This window comes from Magnolia sinica, chromosome 3, assembly GCF_029962835.1.
Source record: "Magnolia sinica isolate HGM2019 chromosome 3, MsV1, whole genome shotgun sequence".
Lineage (NCBI taxonomy): Eukaryota > Viridiplantae > Streptophyta > Magnoliopsida > Magnoliales > Magnoliaceae > Magnolia > Magnolia sinica.
The window spans coordinates 18,215,176-18,233,956 of record NC_080575.1 but is presented as its reverse complement, the minus strand read 5'-3'; the positions used below and the strand labels follow the sequence as shown (position 1 = coordinate 18,233,956).

General features: G+C 40.9%; 1 protein-coding gene across 1 annotated transcript; it reads left to right on the top strand.

The window, feature by feature from the left end:
- Window positions 1-4,834: 4,834 nt before the first annotated feature.
- On the top strand, window positions 4,835-5,581 carry LOC131238819 (uncharacterized). The gene is made up of 2 exons (XM_058236415.1): window positions 4,835-4,935; window positions 4,990-5,581. Exons 1-2 carry the CDS (start codon window positions 4,835-4,837, stop codon window positions 5,579-5,581), a joined length of 693 nt encoding a protein of 230 aa, XP_058092398.1.
- The last annotated feature ends 13,200 nt before the right edge of the window (window positions 5,582-18,781 follow it).

The following is an 18,781-nucleotide window of genomic DNA, read 5'->3' as shown; positions in this document are numbered from 1 at the left end:
AGTGGGGACCCCACTTAATGTAAGTATTTTATCACTGCCGTCCATCTAAGGATGTAGCCACACCAACAGCAGATCTATTGCATTGGCATCAGTAAGTTCTGTAGGACCCACTTGATGCATGGATCTCATCTAACAGTCAATCTGGACATTGGGCCAGTGGGCCACATGAGAAGCACACCTACTACATTAACGATAGTAAGACTTGTGTGCCCGATCATGAGGGATGTGTTAATCCAAACCATTCATCCAACATCAATATAGCTGTTGGATTGACCGTCTATCAGGTCGACCACACTGCAAAATAGTGGAGGATTGAACGTCCACCATTGAAGCCCGTTGGAGTCACAGAAGTTCTGGATCATTATGGAATTTATTTTCCCTCTTAATCAGGTCTTTATGACCTTATGATCAGATTGGATGGAGAATAAACTTTATGGTGGGCCCTGTGAGGTTTAAACAGTGGAAATCATTGCCTCCACTGTTATTTGTGGTATGGTCCAGATGATCTTTCGATATGATTTATTTATGGAAATGCTTTAAAATGATCTTTAAATTAGGTGAATGGTGTAGATGATGTGGCCCATTGGTGTGACCCATTGATGCGGTCCATTTGATGTATATGAGGCCCATTGGTGCGGCCTGTTGATGCAGCTTGATTTGATGTATTTGAAGCCCACATGATGTGGCCCGATGAGATGTATTTTTCGGCCCATATATTGCCGCCCATTTGACATATATGGGCCCATGTATTACTACCCATTGTGATGTACATGAGGTCCATGAGTGAGGCCCAATGTGATGCATATGTAGCCCATAAGTGAGGCCCATCATGATGTGTATTAGGCCCTTGAGAGAGGCCCATGGTGATGTACATTGGGCCATTGTGTGAGGCTATGGGCCCACTATATGTTTGGCTCTATGTGGGCCACTCCTTAGGAGTAATGTTGGTTAAATGTCTACATTGATGGGCAATAATGGTTAAATGTCCTCATTGTGACATTCCCTTAGGCCCTTTGTTAGGCCGATTATCGATGCCAGTTAGCAATACCGATTATGAGTATGTGACATTATAGCATCATGATACATGCCCATACACATCATCTGCATGTTTGTTACGAGATGTGATTGACCATTGCATATGTCATTGGGTAGGTTGTTATAAGACTCCCTGATAGGCGAAAATTGTCTCACATGAGCGCACGATATGCGCAGGATTGATGCATGACTGGATTGTATGATTCATGCACCTTTCATTGTGTGTTGTGATTACTGTACGCCCTAGCGACATCAGGGCCATGGCCACCACAGGCATATCGTGGATAGTCAGATGAGACACCGAAAATGTTTAGTTCTAACATACGGGCACCATAGATGTCCTTGGGTAAAAATTCATAAACCTCCGTGGCTAGGAGATGCCGCAACGTCTAGACTGAGTGGATATATATGAGCGCATGAGGGCCATATACCAGTAGGCCGCGTCTCCCACTGTGTCGTGGTTGGTTGGGAGGGGGTGTGACCTTACCCACCTGAGTGAGGGGGCAATATCTAGGTTGACTTTGACCAGCTTGAGGAATGGATCCGCTATTGACGAGTCGGGCCCGATATTAGCAAGCGGATAGTGAGGTCTCTTCCATTTACCCAGTTATGCACTTGGATAAGGGCGGCAAGTTAACTTAGAGTGTAATAGACCCCGATGATGATCCCAGAGATGTACGGTACAGATATGTGGACTTATCAAGTAGGAGTTGTATACTTAGCATTTTACTCATTCATTCACTATCAACTCTGGCTAGTGGTGCGTAACTAATTATTGTGTACCTTCGCAATGGTCAGAATTTCGGTTGGAGCGCGCGACCAACCTGAGATCAAGAGTCCACCACATTGAGTCTGGCTATCTAAATTTAGATATGAGACTGGTTTGGATAGAAGCCTCTTGTGATGGACCCCATAGTCTGCGATACTATGTACTATCATCCCGACCTCACACTCCAGCTTGGTCATTTCATTTGCATCGCATATTGCATTACATCCGCAGCATATGACATTTTGGGTTGCTACATTTCTGCACTTATATAGCCAAGACGGACTTAGCAGGATTTGCATATTGCATTGCATCCTCGGTATATGATATTTAGCCCATTATGATCTGCATTGCGTACTTTGATATTGTATGACTCGTGGACTTACCAGTATGTTTCCGCATACTCTGATATCGTATGATTCATGATCTTGACAGTATTTTTGACATTGTATGATTATGACATTGTATTGAATGCTTGACACTTATCTTGTGCACACACTTACACCACCCTCTAAGCTTTCTATAAGCTTATGCATGAAAGATGCGTGCAGGTGGTGTTAGGTCATAGCAGCGTTGAGCTTGGAGCGTGCAGCCATCTTCTGGAGCTTTAATTTTTTGATATATATATATTTTCCTTTCAGCATTGTATTCAAATATTTATATTAGTGGATATGATGATAATGTTGCCTTTGTGATTTGGGTAAACTTGCAGTTATGCTTCTTACGAGATAAATGTATGTTTGAAAATCCTCCTTGTAGGATCCCAGGATGGGAATCTGGCATATGGACGCTAGGAGCCGAGAATGGGGTACTATGGAGGTTGTCGGCACCGGATTCGCTGATCAGAAATTTTGTGAGCTCGGTTTTTGAGTTTGGGGCATGATAAAGGTTAGTCGAGCCAGAGGCTCGTCCTCGTCCTCATCCTCATCTTCATCTGAAGAAGGTTGGCCGAGCCGGGGGCTCGTCCTCGTCATCATCCTCATCTTCATCCGAAGAAGGTTGGCCAAGCCGAGGGCTCATCCTTGTCCTCATTCTCATCCTCGACCTTGAGGCCGAGGGCTAAGCCCTAAATAACCATGCCTAACAGACTCCGACACTGACGACTCGACTATTAATTTCAACCACAAGTACTTAGTCTCCACCATTGCAATATTTGATTAATTAAGTAGATCATGCTGAGATTGACGAACATGACTCGCCCGACCCACATGTATAAATACTAAGGGACCCCATTGCAACAAGTATAGAATACCTTGCACCCTCTCGCTACATTACGCGACTTAGACCCCGATTCCCTAGCCTGACTTAGGCATCGTAGGGTCCCCAATTTCAGTCAAGGTCTCCTTTGGTCACCTTTCTGTGCAAGACCAGGGTCCATTCGAGGCTCGCAATATTAAGTGGAGGGTGGTCCAGATTTTAACCTCAACATTTTTTGGTGTCGTCTATGGGAATTGAATAAAAAGCTAGAAGGTTTTATCAGAAATGACGAGAGGAAAGAAAAAAGTTACAGCGGTAGATCCTGAACCTAGTGGACAACATCAGTCTTCTTCGTTGCTACATACCGAATCGGCTCCGATAGGGCCATCCTAGCAGACTCGGAGCCGAGGAGTAAAGTATAATGTGTTACAAAATGAAGTTTAGATGCTGAAGGACGAAATCAGCCGAATGAAAGCACAACAAAATTACCAGCCACCTCTTAACTTGGTAGAAGCCACCTTGACACCCGAGGAACGACCGTAGCAAGTCAGTTCTCGGGTCAGGGGGTCCCATGCACAGTCCACATGAGCTCCCAGCCCTACGCAGAATGCAGTGTCCCATAATTGGTTCGCCTGAGTCCCAGAACCTGCTCGGGATGTAGAGCCATCTTATGTATTCGTAACTTTAGCTCTGGCCCCCACCGACCTCCGCCATCGGCTGAAGAGGAGAAGACAGGGCAGAGAGCCTGAGGTGGCGGAGGCCTCCTAAGAGACAGTAGCTGAGAATCAAGAATCCTTAGGAGGCTCAACTTAAGGAACTTCGTGATCAGATCAAGACATTGCAGAAGAACCAGCCACCCGCATCCATCTCGACTGCAGTCCAGGCGATGATGGAAGAGACCGAGCCTCCCTTCACCTCAGAAATCATGGATGAGGTGATGTCACAGAGTGCAGGATGCCTCTAGTCATCCAATACTTAGGGTTCGGAGACCCGTCAAAACATGTGGAGTCCTACCGCTCGTGGATGCAAATCCAGTCGGCTATGGACACGATGATGTGCAGGGCCTTCTCAATAACCCTCTTCGGGTCTGTTCGGAGTTGGTATCAGCAGCTTAAGCCAAAGTTGATCGGATCCTTTATGGAGCTCAGCAGATTATTCCTTACCCAGTTCATCACTGGCAAGAAGAGTCGGAAGCCGACTACTCATTTATTCACCCTCAAGCAGGGGAACAAGGAGTCATTGAAGAACTTCATCACCCGCTTCAATGAAGAGGCGCTGTTAGTGGACAACTACGATGACAAGATGACTCTTTCTGTCATATTCAGCGAACTCGGGGAGGGGAAGTTCGTCTTCTCAATCGGGAAGAATCCGCCAACTACTTTAGCTGAGCTCATCAGCCAAGCTCAGTAATATACCAATGCTGAGGAGTTCTCCAACTCCCGTGTTGCTGAGCAGTCGTCCAAGGAGAAGATACTAAGGAATGAAGAGCCTCAATCATCCAGTAAGAAGCCTGACGATCAAGCCTCTAGCGATCGCCGACCGAGCAAGAGGCTTGAGAGCAAGTTCTGCTCCTACACCCCCCTCAACATATCTACAGACCAAATCCTGTTAGACATCAGGGATCAGAAACTCCTGTAGTAGCCAGTTTGTATGAAGGCCGACGCAGAATAGTGAGACAAGTGCAAGTACTGCCATTTTCATCGTGATCATGGTCACAATACGGGTGATTACGTGGATCTTAAGGACAGGATCGAGACCCTCATCTGTAGGGGTCATCTGCGATGATACACCAAGGGAGAGAAGTCAACTCGGAGAGAAGAGCAGCCAAGTAAAACTATGGAAGAGCCTGCCGAGATTCGCACCATCTATGGCAGTTCATCTGGTGGAGGTGATTCGAATAGGACTCGCAAAGCCTACTCTCGAAGCTCGGACCCCAAGTATGTCCACCTGACTGAAAGGCCGAGGAAAGAATTCTGAGTGGACCTCTGCAGTTTGACCTTCATAGAAGATGATGCACGAGGAATTCAACATCCACACGACGATGCCTTGGTAGTGGCTAGGACTATAGCTAACCACAAGGTTTACGGCATCCTAGTCGATACCGGAAGCTCTGCCGATGTCATTTACTCTAAGTTGTTTAAGAGAATAGGGATCGACAGGTCACACCTCCGACCTATGAAAACCCCCCTAGACGGCTTTGCCGAAGATAGGATGATCTCCGAAGGAGCCATCTCCCTCCCCGTGACAACAGGGGAAGGGCATCATCAAGTCATTCTTTTGGTTAACTTCCTCATTGTGAACGTGTCGTCGATACACAATGTTATAATGGGCCGACCTTCCCTTAATGCAATGAGGGCGGTTGTGTCTACCTATCACCTCATGATGAAGTTCCCTGCCGAGGGAGGAGTCGGATACCTCCAAGGGTATCAGTGTGAAGCCCGGAGATGTTTCGTTGTGGCGGTGAGAAAGGGTTCGGTGAAGCAGGCGATGAGGACGACCCCCCGACTCAACCAACCTTCTTCGGATGAAGATGAGGATGAGGACGAGGACAAGCCCCCGACTCGGTCAACCTTCTTCGGATGAAGATGAGGATGAGGATGTCTCACCCGGCCTAGGGTCATCATCCAGAAGTCCGTTCGCGTCTGAGATGATGTTCTCCTTCCAAAGCCCTACTGACTGCGTTGGATGGCCCACGACCGACCCTGTTTGGCCCTATCTAGATTTCCCCATAACAACCTGCATTTCTTACTCCTGTAGCCTATAAATAGTCATCTCAAGTGGACTACACAATGAGGATTAAAGTCTTACGCTTGAAAACTTATCGGGAGCCACATAAGCTTTGGATGTAGCTGATATTTGTGTTTTCTCTTCATCCAAGTCCATGTAACTTTATAAGTTGGATGGTAAATAATCATCATGGTGGGCCCTAAAAAAGTTTCAACAGTAAGAATTATTACCATTACTGCTTCAAGTGGTGTGGTCCACTTGAGCATTGGATTTGCCTCATTTTGTGCTTATACCCATACATCACGGGGGCCATTCAAAGTTCCTGCCTGTTTCCAACTAAGACGAGCAGGGGTAGGATGCAATCAGCATCCTTATCCAATGGGAGCGGATTGCGTTATACCCTGTCTGTAGCCTTGAACAGGCAGTTATGTGGGCAGGCCTAACATGATGTATATGTACATCCAAGCCGTCAATCCCTTTATCTTGTCATTTTAATGCATGAATACAAAATTGAGGCAGATCCAGCACTCAAACTACACCAGATAATAAGAGAAATTTAGCACTATGGACCCCACCTTTCATCCAGTGTTTTTTATGAAGGAAAAGAAACTTAACATACCAACTTAGACTTGCACATATGGACAACGAATTTAAGGATGAAAATACCCCTGCTTTTTAAAGAAACCAACGGCTATGGATTATAACCATAGCCATAGGTACCATAAGCCGGTCTACGATGATTTGGCAGCCTTCTGTGGCTACGGATTATAACCGTAGCCATAGGTACCATAGGCCGGTCTGGCAACCTCCCCCCACTCCTTTTTTATATCTTTTCTTCTTTTTTTCACACACACTCACCCCCACACACTCATCCATTTATTTTAATGGTTCATTTTAAGGCATGCTCCGAAAAATGAAGTAAATCCAAACCTTAGGAGGACCACACCACAGGAAATGGTGGTGATTGAATAAACACCATTAAAAACATCTTCTGGGCCATTGGAATTTTTATTTGCAATTCATCCTGTTGATAAGGTCAAAAAGAAATTGAGAGGGGAAAACTATAAATTGAACAGGGCGAACTTGAAATTGAGCAAGAGAAGCATGAAATTGAGTGGGGCAAATATGAAATTAAGTGAGGCAAACATAAAATTCAGTAGGGCAAACATGAAATTGAACGGGGCAAACATAAAATTTAGCGGGGCAAACTAGAAATTCAGTGGGGCAAACAGAAATTTGAGCGGGGTAAACTAGAAATTGAGTGGGGTAATTATAAAATTCAGCAAGGCAAACACAAAATTCAGTGGGGAAAACTAAAAATTTGAGCGGGGCAAACATGAAATTGAGCGGGGCAAACATGAAATTTAGTGGGGCCAACATGAAATTCAGCGGGGCAAACATGAAATTAAGCGGGGCAAACTAGAAATTAAGCAGGGCAAACATGAAATTTAGCGAGGCAAACATGAAATTGAGCGGGGTAAACATGAAATTTAGTGGGAGAAACTGGAAATTGCGCGGGGCAAACATGAAATTAGGCAGGGCAAACTAGAAATTGAGCGTGGTAAACATGAAATTCAGCGGGGGAAATTGGAAATTGAGTGGGGCAAACATGACATTGAGCAGGGAAAACTAGATATTAAGAGGGGTAAACATGAAATTTAGCAGGGCAAACATGAAATTCAGTAGGGCAAAAATGAAATTGAGCCGGGAAAACTAGAAATTGAACGAGGCAAACATGAAATTCTGCGTGGCAAACTAGAAATTGAGCGGGGAAAACATGATATTGAGAGGGGGAAACTGGAAATTAAGAGGGCCAAACTAGAAATTAAATGAGACCAAACTAGAAATTAAATAGGGCAAACATGAAATACCCCTGCTCTTCAAAACACATGCTTTTCTCACCTCATTTCAAAGAAAAACACTGGTAAACACATTTTTCTTTCCATTTTTCTTACTAAAATATTCATTTATCATCTACATATTATCATTCTACATTTGCCATTTTCAATCTTGGCTAGGGTTACGTGAAATCCTTGAAACTGATTGCAGCTGCAATCTTTGAAAAGGTTCAAAATATTCCCTCACCCCAAAGCACCCTTCCTCAACTTGCATTTGACTGATAATACGATTGTTGAAGGTACAGATCTTTAAAAATAAGACTAGTGGGGTTTATAGTTACTTCCCTTTGTAGTATTGAATGACAATGCGATGATAATTCACTGACTACCTGTGGAAATTTAGCTAGGTTTAGTCAATTTTATGCGTTCATCGTTCAAATTCATGTGAAACTCGCCCAATTCCATTTAAAGCTCACTCAATTTCATGTTAGGGCTCACTCAATTTCATGCTAGGATTACTCAATTTAATGTTTGTTTGCTCAGCTTAATTTCATGCTAGGATCCCTCTATTTAATGTTTGCCCAGCTGATTTTCATGTTAGGCTCGCTCTATTTAATGTTTACCTAGCTCAATTTCATACTAGGCTCACTCTATTTTCAGTTTGCCCCACTAAATTTCATGTTCTCAATTTTCAGTTTGCCCCGCTGAATTTCTAGTTTGTCCCACTGAATTTTCAGTTTGCCCCACTGAATTTCATGTTTACCCCACTTAATTTTCAGTTTGCCCCACTGAATTTTTAGTTTGTCCCACTGAATTTCATGTTTGCCCCGCTAAATTTCACATTTGTCCTGCTTAATTTTCAATTTGCCCTGCTCAATTTCTAGTTTGCCCCGCTCAATTTCTAGTTTGCCCTACTGAATTTCATGTTTGCCCCGCTTAATTTCATGTTTGTCTTCCTCAATTTCTAGTTTGCCTCGCTGAATTTCATGTTTGCCCCACTCAATTTCATGTTTGTCCCGCTGAATTTCATGTTCGCCTCACTCAATTTCTAGTTTGCCCCACTGAAATTCATGTTTTCCCCGCTCAATTTCATGTTTGCCCCACTCAATTTCTAGGTTGCCTCGCTCATTTTTCCAGTTTGCCCCGTTCAATTTTGAGAAATTATGGAAATTTCAGTGTTAGCTGCTGGACAGTTTACAAGCAAAGTCAATATTATCGAGCAATGCTCGATATATCGAGTTTTGAATCCCGATATTATCGAGACATGCTCAATATATTTAGAAATTATAGAAATTTTAGTGTTGGCTGCTGGACAGTTTACAGGCAAAGTCGATATTATCAAGCAAAGCTCGATATATTGAGTTTTGAATCTCGATATTATCAACACATGCTCGATATATTGAGAAATTATGCAATTTTCAGTGTTGGCTGCTAGACAGATTATAGGCAAAGTCGATATTATCGATCATTACTCGATATATCGAGATATATTGAGTTCGAAATTATTGAAGGGTTATTAGTTATCGATACTCTCAATCCAGTCTCGATATTATCAATGACTTACCATCGATATAATCGACTATAGATCGATAATATCAATGGCCAAATTTTTTCCTATATGGCTCGATATTATCGACAATGAGTCGATATATCGAGAAATTATGCAATTTTCATTATTGGCTGTTGGACATTTCAAAGGCAAAGTCAATATTATCGAGCAACAATCGATATATCAAAGATTGAATATCGATATTATACAGAAACTCTCAATATATCGATAAATTATGCAAATTTCAGTGTTGCTTGCTGGACAGTTTACAGGCAAAGTCGATATTATCGATCATTGCTCGATATATCGAGATCTATTGATTTTGATAATATCGAAGGGTCGTCGATATATGTCGATACGAGCTTCTGCAGCTACCTCAATGAACATACATTGTTAGTTATCGATACTATCGATCCATGCTCGATATTATCGATGACTTACTATCGATATTATCGACAATATATCAATAATATCGACGATAAAATGTTTCGTATAGGGGATTGTATTGGCTCGATATTATCGACAATGAGTCAATATATCAAGGTTTACATGTTGATAATATCGAAGAGTTCTAGATAATATCGAGAAGCACTTTTTTCAAATTTAGGGTATTTTTAGTTTTTTATTCTTTATTTTTTAAAGAAATTTAGGCTATTTTTTAGGGCCATCCTCCATTCACAATAAAGGCCCTAATTTGATTGAGCTGATTGGTATGAATGCATACCATGTTTATGCACATGAGTGGCTAGTTGCTGTAACATACTTAAGCCATGGCAGATGAACATTGTAGCTTGTTTCACAGTCAAACCTTAAGACAAGTGGGTTTCCTCAATTTCTTGTTTGGATGTTACCAACTTCTTAATTATATGAAATTAAATTTAGAAAAATAGTGTCGATATGAGGGAGTTTGAATCGTAAGTAAATTGATATAAGCTACCTATGTGTTAAGTAGCTTATCTTGGTTTCTACTTCTTAAGCTGAAGTGAATAAGTAACTTTAACTAAAAAAGTTACCTATAATTGATCTTAAACTGAGCTTACTTATCTTGAATAAGCTACTTATCTACTGTTGTAAGTATACAAAGTAACTTATTTCGAGGTATCCAAATAGACCCTAAAAGCCAAATACCTTACACCAGCACAAGTTAGTGACAAGTAAACATCATTTCAAGCTAGCCTTTGAGAAGAGTTTTCTTTGGTTGATGTGTTTCGAATAGTGGTTATTGTGTTTGTCAATCCAATATCCAATATCTAATGAAAGACAACAATTTCATTAAAAGTGAAAGAAGGGATACGTCAAGCCAAATGAAAAGAATTTACAGTACATAGAGATTGTTTCGTGGGTACATTAGTGAGCATTCATGCTTTTATGATGCAACAAGGATTTATTGTGTCAGAGAGGATCAAATACTATCAATATTATCTAAGTAGCCTGAAATTGAACAAGGGAAAGTGAAAATTGAGCGAGCCTAACATGAGAGGGAGCAAGGAAAACTGAAAATAGAGGAAGCCTAGCATAAGAGGGAGCGAGGAAAACTGAAAATTGAGTGAGCCTAAAATGAGAGGTAGAGAGGAAAATTGAAAATAGAGTGAGCCTAGCATGAAATTGAGTGGAGCGTACATCAAATTCAGTGGGGCAAACTGGAAATTGAGCAGGATTTTGGTTGAACACTAAGCTTTAAAACCAAAGGCCAAAGGAATGCAGCCTTGTACCTCTCTTTTACTGGCATAATGATTTGAGGACCAACAAGATAACTCAATATAGTTTTAATCAGCCCTTTTGCAATCAACCATCCCTCGGATCAACTCTCCCAAGGCTATCGTGATTAGAGAAAGAACTCAGACTGAAAAGCCACCAAGACTTGGAAATTTTCTACACTCCAAGATAATTGTAAACCTCGTACAATTTTCTTCAGTTGTAGGTCATCTATTATAAAGTGATTATCCTTCTCTACTAACCGAATTCCATCGCCAGATGCAGTTTAGGAGGGCAGTTTGGTTATATTCTCTGTAAGAATCTCTTTAGTGGAGGAAATATGAAATTCAGCAGGGCAAACTAAAAATTGAGCGGGGCCAACATGAAATTCAGGAGGGCAAACATGAAATTGGGCGGGGTAAACTGAAAGTTGTGCGGGGCAAGCATGAAATTTAGTGGGGCAAACTAAAAATTGAGCAGGGCAAGCATGAAATTCAGCCGAGCAAACATGAAATTGAGCGGGGCAAACTGATATTTGAGCGGGGTAAGCATGAAATTCAGTGGGGCAAGCTAAAATTTGAGTAGGGCAAGCATGAAATTAAGCGGGGCAAACATGAAATTCAGCAGAGCAAACTGAAATTTGAACAGGGCAAGCATGAAATTGAGTGGGGCAAAGATGAAATTCAATGGGGAAAACTGAAATTTGAGTGGGGCAAACATGAAATTCAACAGGGCAAACTGAAATTTGAGCGGGGCAAACATTAAATTCAACGGGGCAAAGATGAAATTTAGCGAGGCAAATTGCAAATTGATTAGGGAAAACTGGATATTGAGTGGGGCAAACTAGAATTTGAGTAGGGTAAGCATGAAATTGAGCGGAGCAAACTAGAAATTCAGCGGGGAAAATTAAAAAATCAACAGGGCAAATTGAAAATTGGGCGGGGCAAACATGAAATTGAGTGGGGCAAACTAGAAATTGAGCGAGGCAAACTGGAAATCGAGCGGGGCAAACATGTAATTGAGCGGGGCAAACTGAAAATTGAGCGGGACAAATTGAAAACTGTACGTGTAAGCTTGCCATGATACATGACTTGATTAAATAATAGAGGACCGAGTACTCACGTTCCATAATATATGAGAATGATAAAAGAACTTAAGGAAAAAAAGAGTAAGCAATGCGTTAACTTTTTAAATAAGCAACTAGAAAGAGTAAGCTTATATGGATCACAGCTTCAAAGATACGAATGACTTCATATGGTGCTCGCTAAATTCAATGACGCTATCTATCATGGAATTACATGAGGCAAGCATGAAAATTGAGCAAGACAAGCAAGAAAATTCAGCGAGGCAAGCTAAAAATTGAATGAGGCAATCATGAAAATTCAGCGAGGCAAACTAGAAATTGAGCAAGGGAATTATGAAAATTCAGCGAGGCAAACTAGAAATTGAGCAAGGGAATTATGAAAATTCAGCGAGGCAAGCTAGAAATTGAGGGAGGGAACCTATAAATTAAGTGGGGCAAAAATGAAATTGAGAGGGGCAAACATGAAAATGAGTGGGGCAAACATGAAATTGAGTGGGGTAAGCATGAAATTCAGCAGGGCAAACATGAAATTCATTGGGACAAATAATGAAATTAAGCGGGGCAAACTTGAAATTGAGCTAGGCAAACATGAAATTCAACGGGGGAAACATGAAATTCAGTGAGGCAAACTTGAATTTTAGTGGGGGAAACATGAAATTGAGCGGGGCAAACATGAAATTGAGTGGGGCAAACTTGAATTTCAACGGGGTAAATATGAAATTGAGCAGAGCAAACTAAAAAATCTACGGGGCAAATGTAAAAGATAATTTCATGGCTTGAGCCCAAAAATCTAAACATATCCAATGTTTAAATGGACCACACCATATGAAAATTTTGAATTGAACTTCTACTGTTGATCATTTCTTAGGGGCCACAGAAGTTTTGGATCAAGCTTATAATTGTGTTTTCTATTAATCCATGTCTGCATGATCTTATGAACAGGTTTGATAACAAACAAACATCACTGTTAGGCCTACTATGGTTTTAATGGTGGAAATCATTATCCCCACTGTTTCCCATGGTATGATCCACTTGATCTTTTGATATGCTTCAATTTGGGGCTCAACCTCTTAAATTAGATGGAAAAACGGATGGACGGCGTGGATATACTATATACATTCAATATGGGCCCAACTGAGTTTAAAATATACCTTTGGTACGTGCTTTCTTCACTGGACCGACCATTTTTAGAAGAAGACAAAATGCTGATGTACAAGGAGGATGCAATCCCATGCTGATAAGGAAGGGGCCCCAGAAAATGGGTTTTTTGTCTTTCTTACTGGAAACGGAGTGAGGAAAGGGGTGAAAGAAACGGCAGTGAAAGCAACACAGTGAAAAATGAGGGGTATTTTCGTCCTCAAATTAGGTCTCCACACGTGCAAGTCTAAATTGGTATGTTAAGTTTGGTTTGCTGCGTAAAAACCAACGGATAAAAGGTGGTGTCCATAATGGTAAATTTCTCATATAATAATCTTGGCTGTATTAAATGCATAACGCATTAAATGCCTATTGCATTAAATTATATAGTCATCTGTGGGAGAAATTTAGGACTGTGGAACCCACCTTTTATCCAGTTGATTTTACAAAACAATACAAACTTAGCTTTGGAACTTAAACCTGCTCATACGGACAGTGAATTTGAGGATGAAAATACCCCTCCCTTCCTTTCAAAGACGAGCGCCGACACTCCTCCAAATGAGAGTTGTACGAATGGCTCAAAAGAGATCAAAGTTACATGGCCCCAAAGCTATGTATTTATTATATCCACAATGTTCATCCATATTTTGAGATCATTTCGGAGCATTATCCAAAAAAAAAAAAATCATATCCAAAGATCAACTGGACCACACCACAAAGAGCTACAGGAAAATTGATTTTCACTGTTAAAAATTTTGTAGGGCCCACCATAACATTTATTTTCCATCCAATCTATTCATAAGGTCACAAAGGCTTAGATGAAGAGGAAAAACAAATTTTGTAATGATCCAAAACTTCTGTAACCCCTAAAAGGGTTTCAATGGTAGATGTTCAATTCCCCATTGCCTTTTACAATGTGGTCCACTTGATAGTTAGATCTATCTTATTTTTCGTATCAAGCCTTAACATGAGCTCGCCAAATAGATGGACGGTTTGGATATAACACAGACGTCATAATAGGACCCACAAAAGAAACACAACAAAAAAAAAAAAAACACAGACTGCGACGGCAGTGCCGCGGCAGTCTGGTAGATTTTTTATTTTTCAGGGAGAACTTTTTCTCCCTTACATTTTTCTATAATACATAATTATGTAAATATGTATATATAAGTATATAAAAATATTTTTCTATCTTTTAATTCATTTCTTTGTCTATTTATTTAACAAGCATATCTCCTAAACTAGAATGATTTACTTAACATACCACATATGATTTTGGGGTAGGAGAAGCTAATTTAGCCAACAAACCTAGTTATTTTCTAAGATTCCATCGGGTCGATGGTCGAAAATCCATTTCATTCATTTTGTGGTCAATTTCAATCACTTTGCGATCAAACTGGAAATTAAGTGGGGCAAACATGAAATTAAGTGGGGCAAATAGAAATTCAATGGGGCAAACAAGAAATTGAGCGGGGCAAACATGAAATTCAACGGGGCAAACATGAAATTCAGCAGGGCAAACTATAAATTCAGTAGTGCAAACATGAAATTAGTGGGGCAAACATGAAATTGAGCAGGTAAACTAGAAATTGAGTGGAGCAAACTAGAAATTGAGCGGGGTAAACATGAATTTCAGCGGGGCAAACATGAAATTGAGCGGGGTAAACATGAAATTGAGTGGGGCAAACATGAAATTGAGTGGGACAAACTAAATATTGAGTGGGGCAAACATGAAATTGAGCGGGGTAAACTAGAAATTTAGCGGGGCAAACATGAGGTCTATGTTAGGGACCGAATGCATTTTATATAGGGTAGTGGCTATGGGAGAGAGTCTACCCATTGTAGAACTCTTTCACTTACATATGTCTTCTCAATCTCTCACATACAAGGAGAGAAGTCATTCTTCAATACAATTCTATCTTGAGTTGTTTATAGTACTTTCAAACCCTTAATCATGTTTAGCAGTAACCCTAATATTGATTACACCAATATATATAATCAAAACTAGAAATAGAAACATATTGCATAAAAACACTCAAAACTGTGTAACTAATCTATCTATCGAGTCAACCGATCGAAACACTTTGATCGATAGGTTAACATGTTAACTAAAGTTTTCAATTTGTCAAAAACTCCAAAAATTTCATGTTTGCCCTGCTCAATTTCATGTTTGCCTCGCTCAATTTTCTATCCATCTCATGCTAAGATCGCTCAATTTTCAGTTTTCCTCGCTCCGTCTCATGCTAAGCTCGCTCTAATTTCAGTTTTCCTTGCTCCCTCTCATGCTAGGCTCGCTCAATTTTCATTTTCCCTCGCTCAATTTCTAGCTACTTAGATAATATTGATAGTATTTTATCCTTTATGATACAATAAATCCTTATTACATCATAAAAGCATGAATCCTCACTAAGGTACCTACGAAACAATTTCTATGTACTGTAAATTCTTTTCATTTGGCTTGGCATATCCCTTTTTTCAATAATTTCTCGATATATCTAGTATGCCCCACTGAATTTCATGTTTGCCCCACTCAATTTCTAGTTTGCCTCGGTGAATGTCTAGTTTGTCCTGCTGAATTTCTTGTTTGCCCCACTCAATTTCGTGTTTGCCTCGCTCAATTTTTAGTTTTCCCCGCTGAATTTCAAGTTTACCCTGTTGAATTTCATGTTTGCCCTGCCGAATTTCATGTTCGACTCGCTCAATTTCTAGTTTTCCCTAGTGAATTTCTTGTTTGCCCCACTCAATTTTCAGTTTCCCCCGCTGAATTTCATGTTTACCCTGCTGAATTTCTAGTTTGCCCAGCTCAATTTCCTGTTTGCCCCGCTCAATTTCATGTTTGCCCCGTTGAATTTCTAGTTTGCCATGCTCAATTTAATGTTTACCCCGCTGAATTTCATGTTTGCCCCGCTTAATTTCATGCTTGCCCTGCTCAATTTCTTGTTTGCCCCTCTAAATTTCATGTTTGCCCCGCTCAATTTCTAGTTTGCCCCACTCAATTTCGTGTTTGCCCCGCTTAATTTCCAGTTTGACTGCGAAGTGATTGAAATTGACTACGAACTGAATGAAATGGACTTTCGACCATCGACCTGATGAAATCTTGAAAAAAATCAGGTTGGTTGGCTAAATTAGCTTCTCCTACCCCAAAATCATACGTGGTACATTAAGTAAATCATTCTAGTTTGGATCCTTACTCTTGCTTGGGTGGTAGACTCTTAAGAGTTTCAACACCCGGTCAAGCGTTCGAGTATCCATAGGTGGTGAAATTCCACTACTGTGAGTGTGTGTGCGTGTGCCAAAAAAAAAAAAAAAAACCATTCTAGCTTAGGAGGTATGCTTGTTAAATAAATAGACAAAGAAATGAATTAAAAAATAAAAAAATATTTTTATATACTTATATATACATATTTACATAATTATGTATTAGAGAAAAATGTAAAGGAGAAAAAGTTCTCCCTGTGTGTGTGTGTATATATATATATATATATATATATATATATATATATATATATATATATATATATATATATATATATATAAAATCTGCCAGGTTGCCACGACACTTTATTGTGTTTCTTTTGTGGGTCCCTTCATGAGGTCTGTGTTATATCCAAACCGTCCATCTATTTGGCGAGCTCATGTTACGGCTTGAGACGAAAAATAAGATAGATCTAACTATCAAGTGGACCACACTGTAAAAGGTAGTGGGGAATTGAACATCTACCATTGAAAACCTTTTAGGGGTTATAGAAGTTTTGGATCATTATGAAGTTTGTTTTTCCTCTTCATCTAGGACTTTGTGACCCTATGAATGAACTTAGACGGGGAGGATTTCTCACAAACATCAGAGTGGGGCCCCCAAATTTTTTTAATGGTCGATGCTCATTCAACACTGTTTTTGCAATGTGGTACACTTGAGATTTGGATATACCTCATTTTTGGTCTCATACCATAAAATGATGTGGAAAAATATATGGACAGCATGGATGAAAAGCATACATCATGGTGGGGCCAACAGACCACCGACCATCCGCAATTGGCTGGTGGCAGGGCGAGCACCCAATCCGTATCCGTGAAAGGAGGGGTATTTTCGTCCTCAAATTTGCTGTCCGTACGAGCAGGTCTAAGTTCCCAAACGAAGTTTGTATTGCTTCGTAAAACCTGCAGTATAAAAGGTGGGGTCCACAGTCCTAAGTTTCTCCATCTGTGGCTTGGTCGTTGGATCTGCTTCAATTTTGTTTTTATGCCTTAAAATGGTAAGGGAAAATGGATGGACGGCTTGGATGTACAGATACATCCGCGTCCAACGTGCCTGATAGAAATGCCATGGTTCACGTAGCCTATTTAAATCCACGTGATTGCGTTCTGGATGCATTCTTGGTTGGGTACGTCACTGCAAACGTCAGCTGCGACTGCAAACGACATCCGCGTCCAACGTGCCTGATAGAAATGCCTGATGAAATGGACGGCTTGGATGTACAGATACGAACGTCACTGCAAACGTCAGCTGTGAATTTTAGTACATCGCCTCACGAACAACTCTTGGTTCATCACCCTCAAGATGCGTGTGGCCAAAGTTCGGTGAATTCAGCCGTCGGTCGGGTTGGCTCGTATCTTACTTTACAATTTGCTGCTGTAGAGGATTCTGTGTATTTGTGACCACGGCACAGCGATGTGTACCATTGATCCGGTGGTCCTGCGCATTTCGGACCAGGGTATAGTGATGCAAGCCGTTTATCTGGTGCTCCTGCTGTGGATGTGTCGTTAACCCAGAATCCCTCCCAAGCAGATGATCCTAGCCTTTAGATCGTTTGAGTATCTTCTGTGGAATGTGGGCCACTGCTTTACTTTTCCAACTGTCTTTTTGTAGGCCATTGGTAAGAGGGTAGGATGAGGAATCACCGACCGGAAGTGAGCCCATTGATGAACGGTTTGGATCAGCACACATGATCCCAAATGTGTGAAATCATGCTCTGAGCATACTATATAATCATGGAACTTTGAAATGAATTCCCTTCTGACCTCAGCTCCCCGACATAGCACGGGGGAAGACGTGTCAGAGCCGAGAAAAGTCGATCCCCAAGGAGGAAATGACAAAATACTCGTTTTGAAATGGTTCAAAATACTTTTTTGATAAGGAGAATCAATCAGAAGCCATGACGCGAAAGTTCCACGTGCCTTCAACACAAACTATCCACACTCATTTATGGAATAGTTTTTATATTTGCCGGTCCGTATAAAGTCAACGCAAACTATACACAATCATTTCATAGAAGAGTTTTATATATATATATATATTAGCTAGTCTTGTGTAAATTCAAGAAGAAAATTTTTAACTAATTAACTATTTCTAATTTAACTCATCAAATGTTAGCTTAACGTAATGTCTTGAAATTCCGTACTAAGATCAGAGTTCAACCACAGACAAGACCACCCGAGGGCCATACTCAACAACTAGGTGTACGTTAGTACTTAGCATTAGAAAAATTAAGTTCGAGCCACCATTCCTACCAATAAATGTAGTCCAAGATCACGAATGCACTAATGCACCACCATCCGATAACCCGAGTGAAATTCCGAGGGACCGCCCCTCTCGGGAGTGCCCTGAAACTTCACGAGGATCCTATACCACACGTCGGGGGTCTTGTCATGCCCCAAACTCGGAAATCGGATTCACAGGAATCCCGATCGCCGAATCCGGTGCCAACATCCTCTGTAGTACCTCATTCTCGGCTCCCAGCGCCCATATGCCAGGT

Excerpts from the sequence above, each read along its gene's own strand:
- LOC131238819 (XM_058236415.1), top strand. The coding sequence starts at position 4,835 with ATGGAAGAGCCTGCCGAGATTCGCACCATCTATGGCAGTTCATCTGGT. Across the intron at positions 4,936-4,989 it reads TCTCGAAGCTCGGACCCCAA|TTTGACCTTCATAGAAGATG; the intron begins GTATGTCCACCT and ends GGACCTCTGCAG.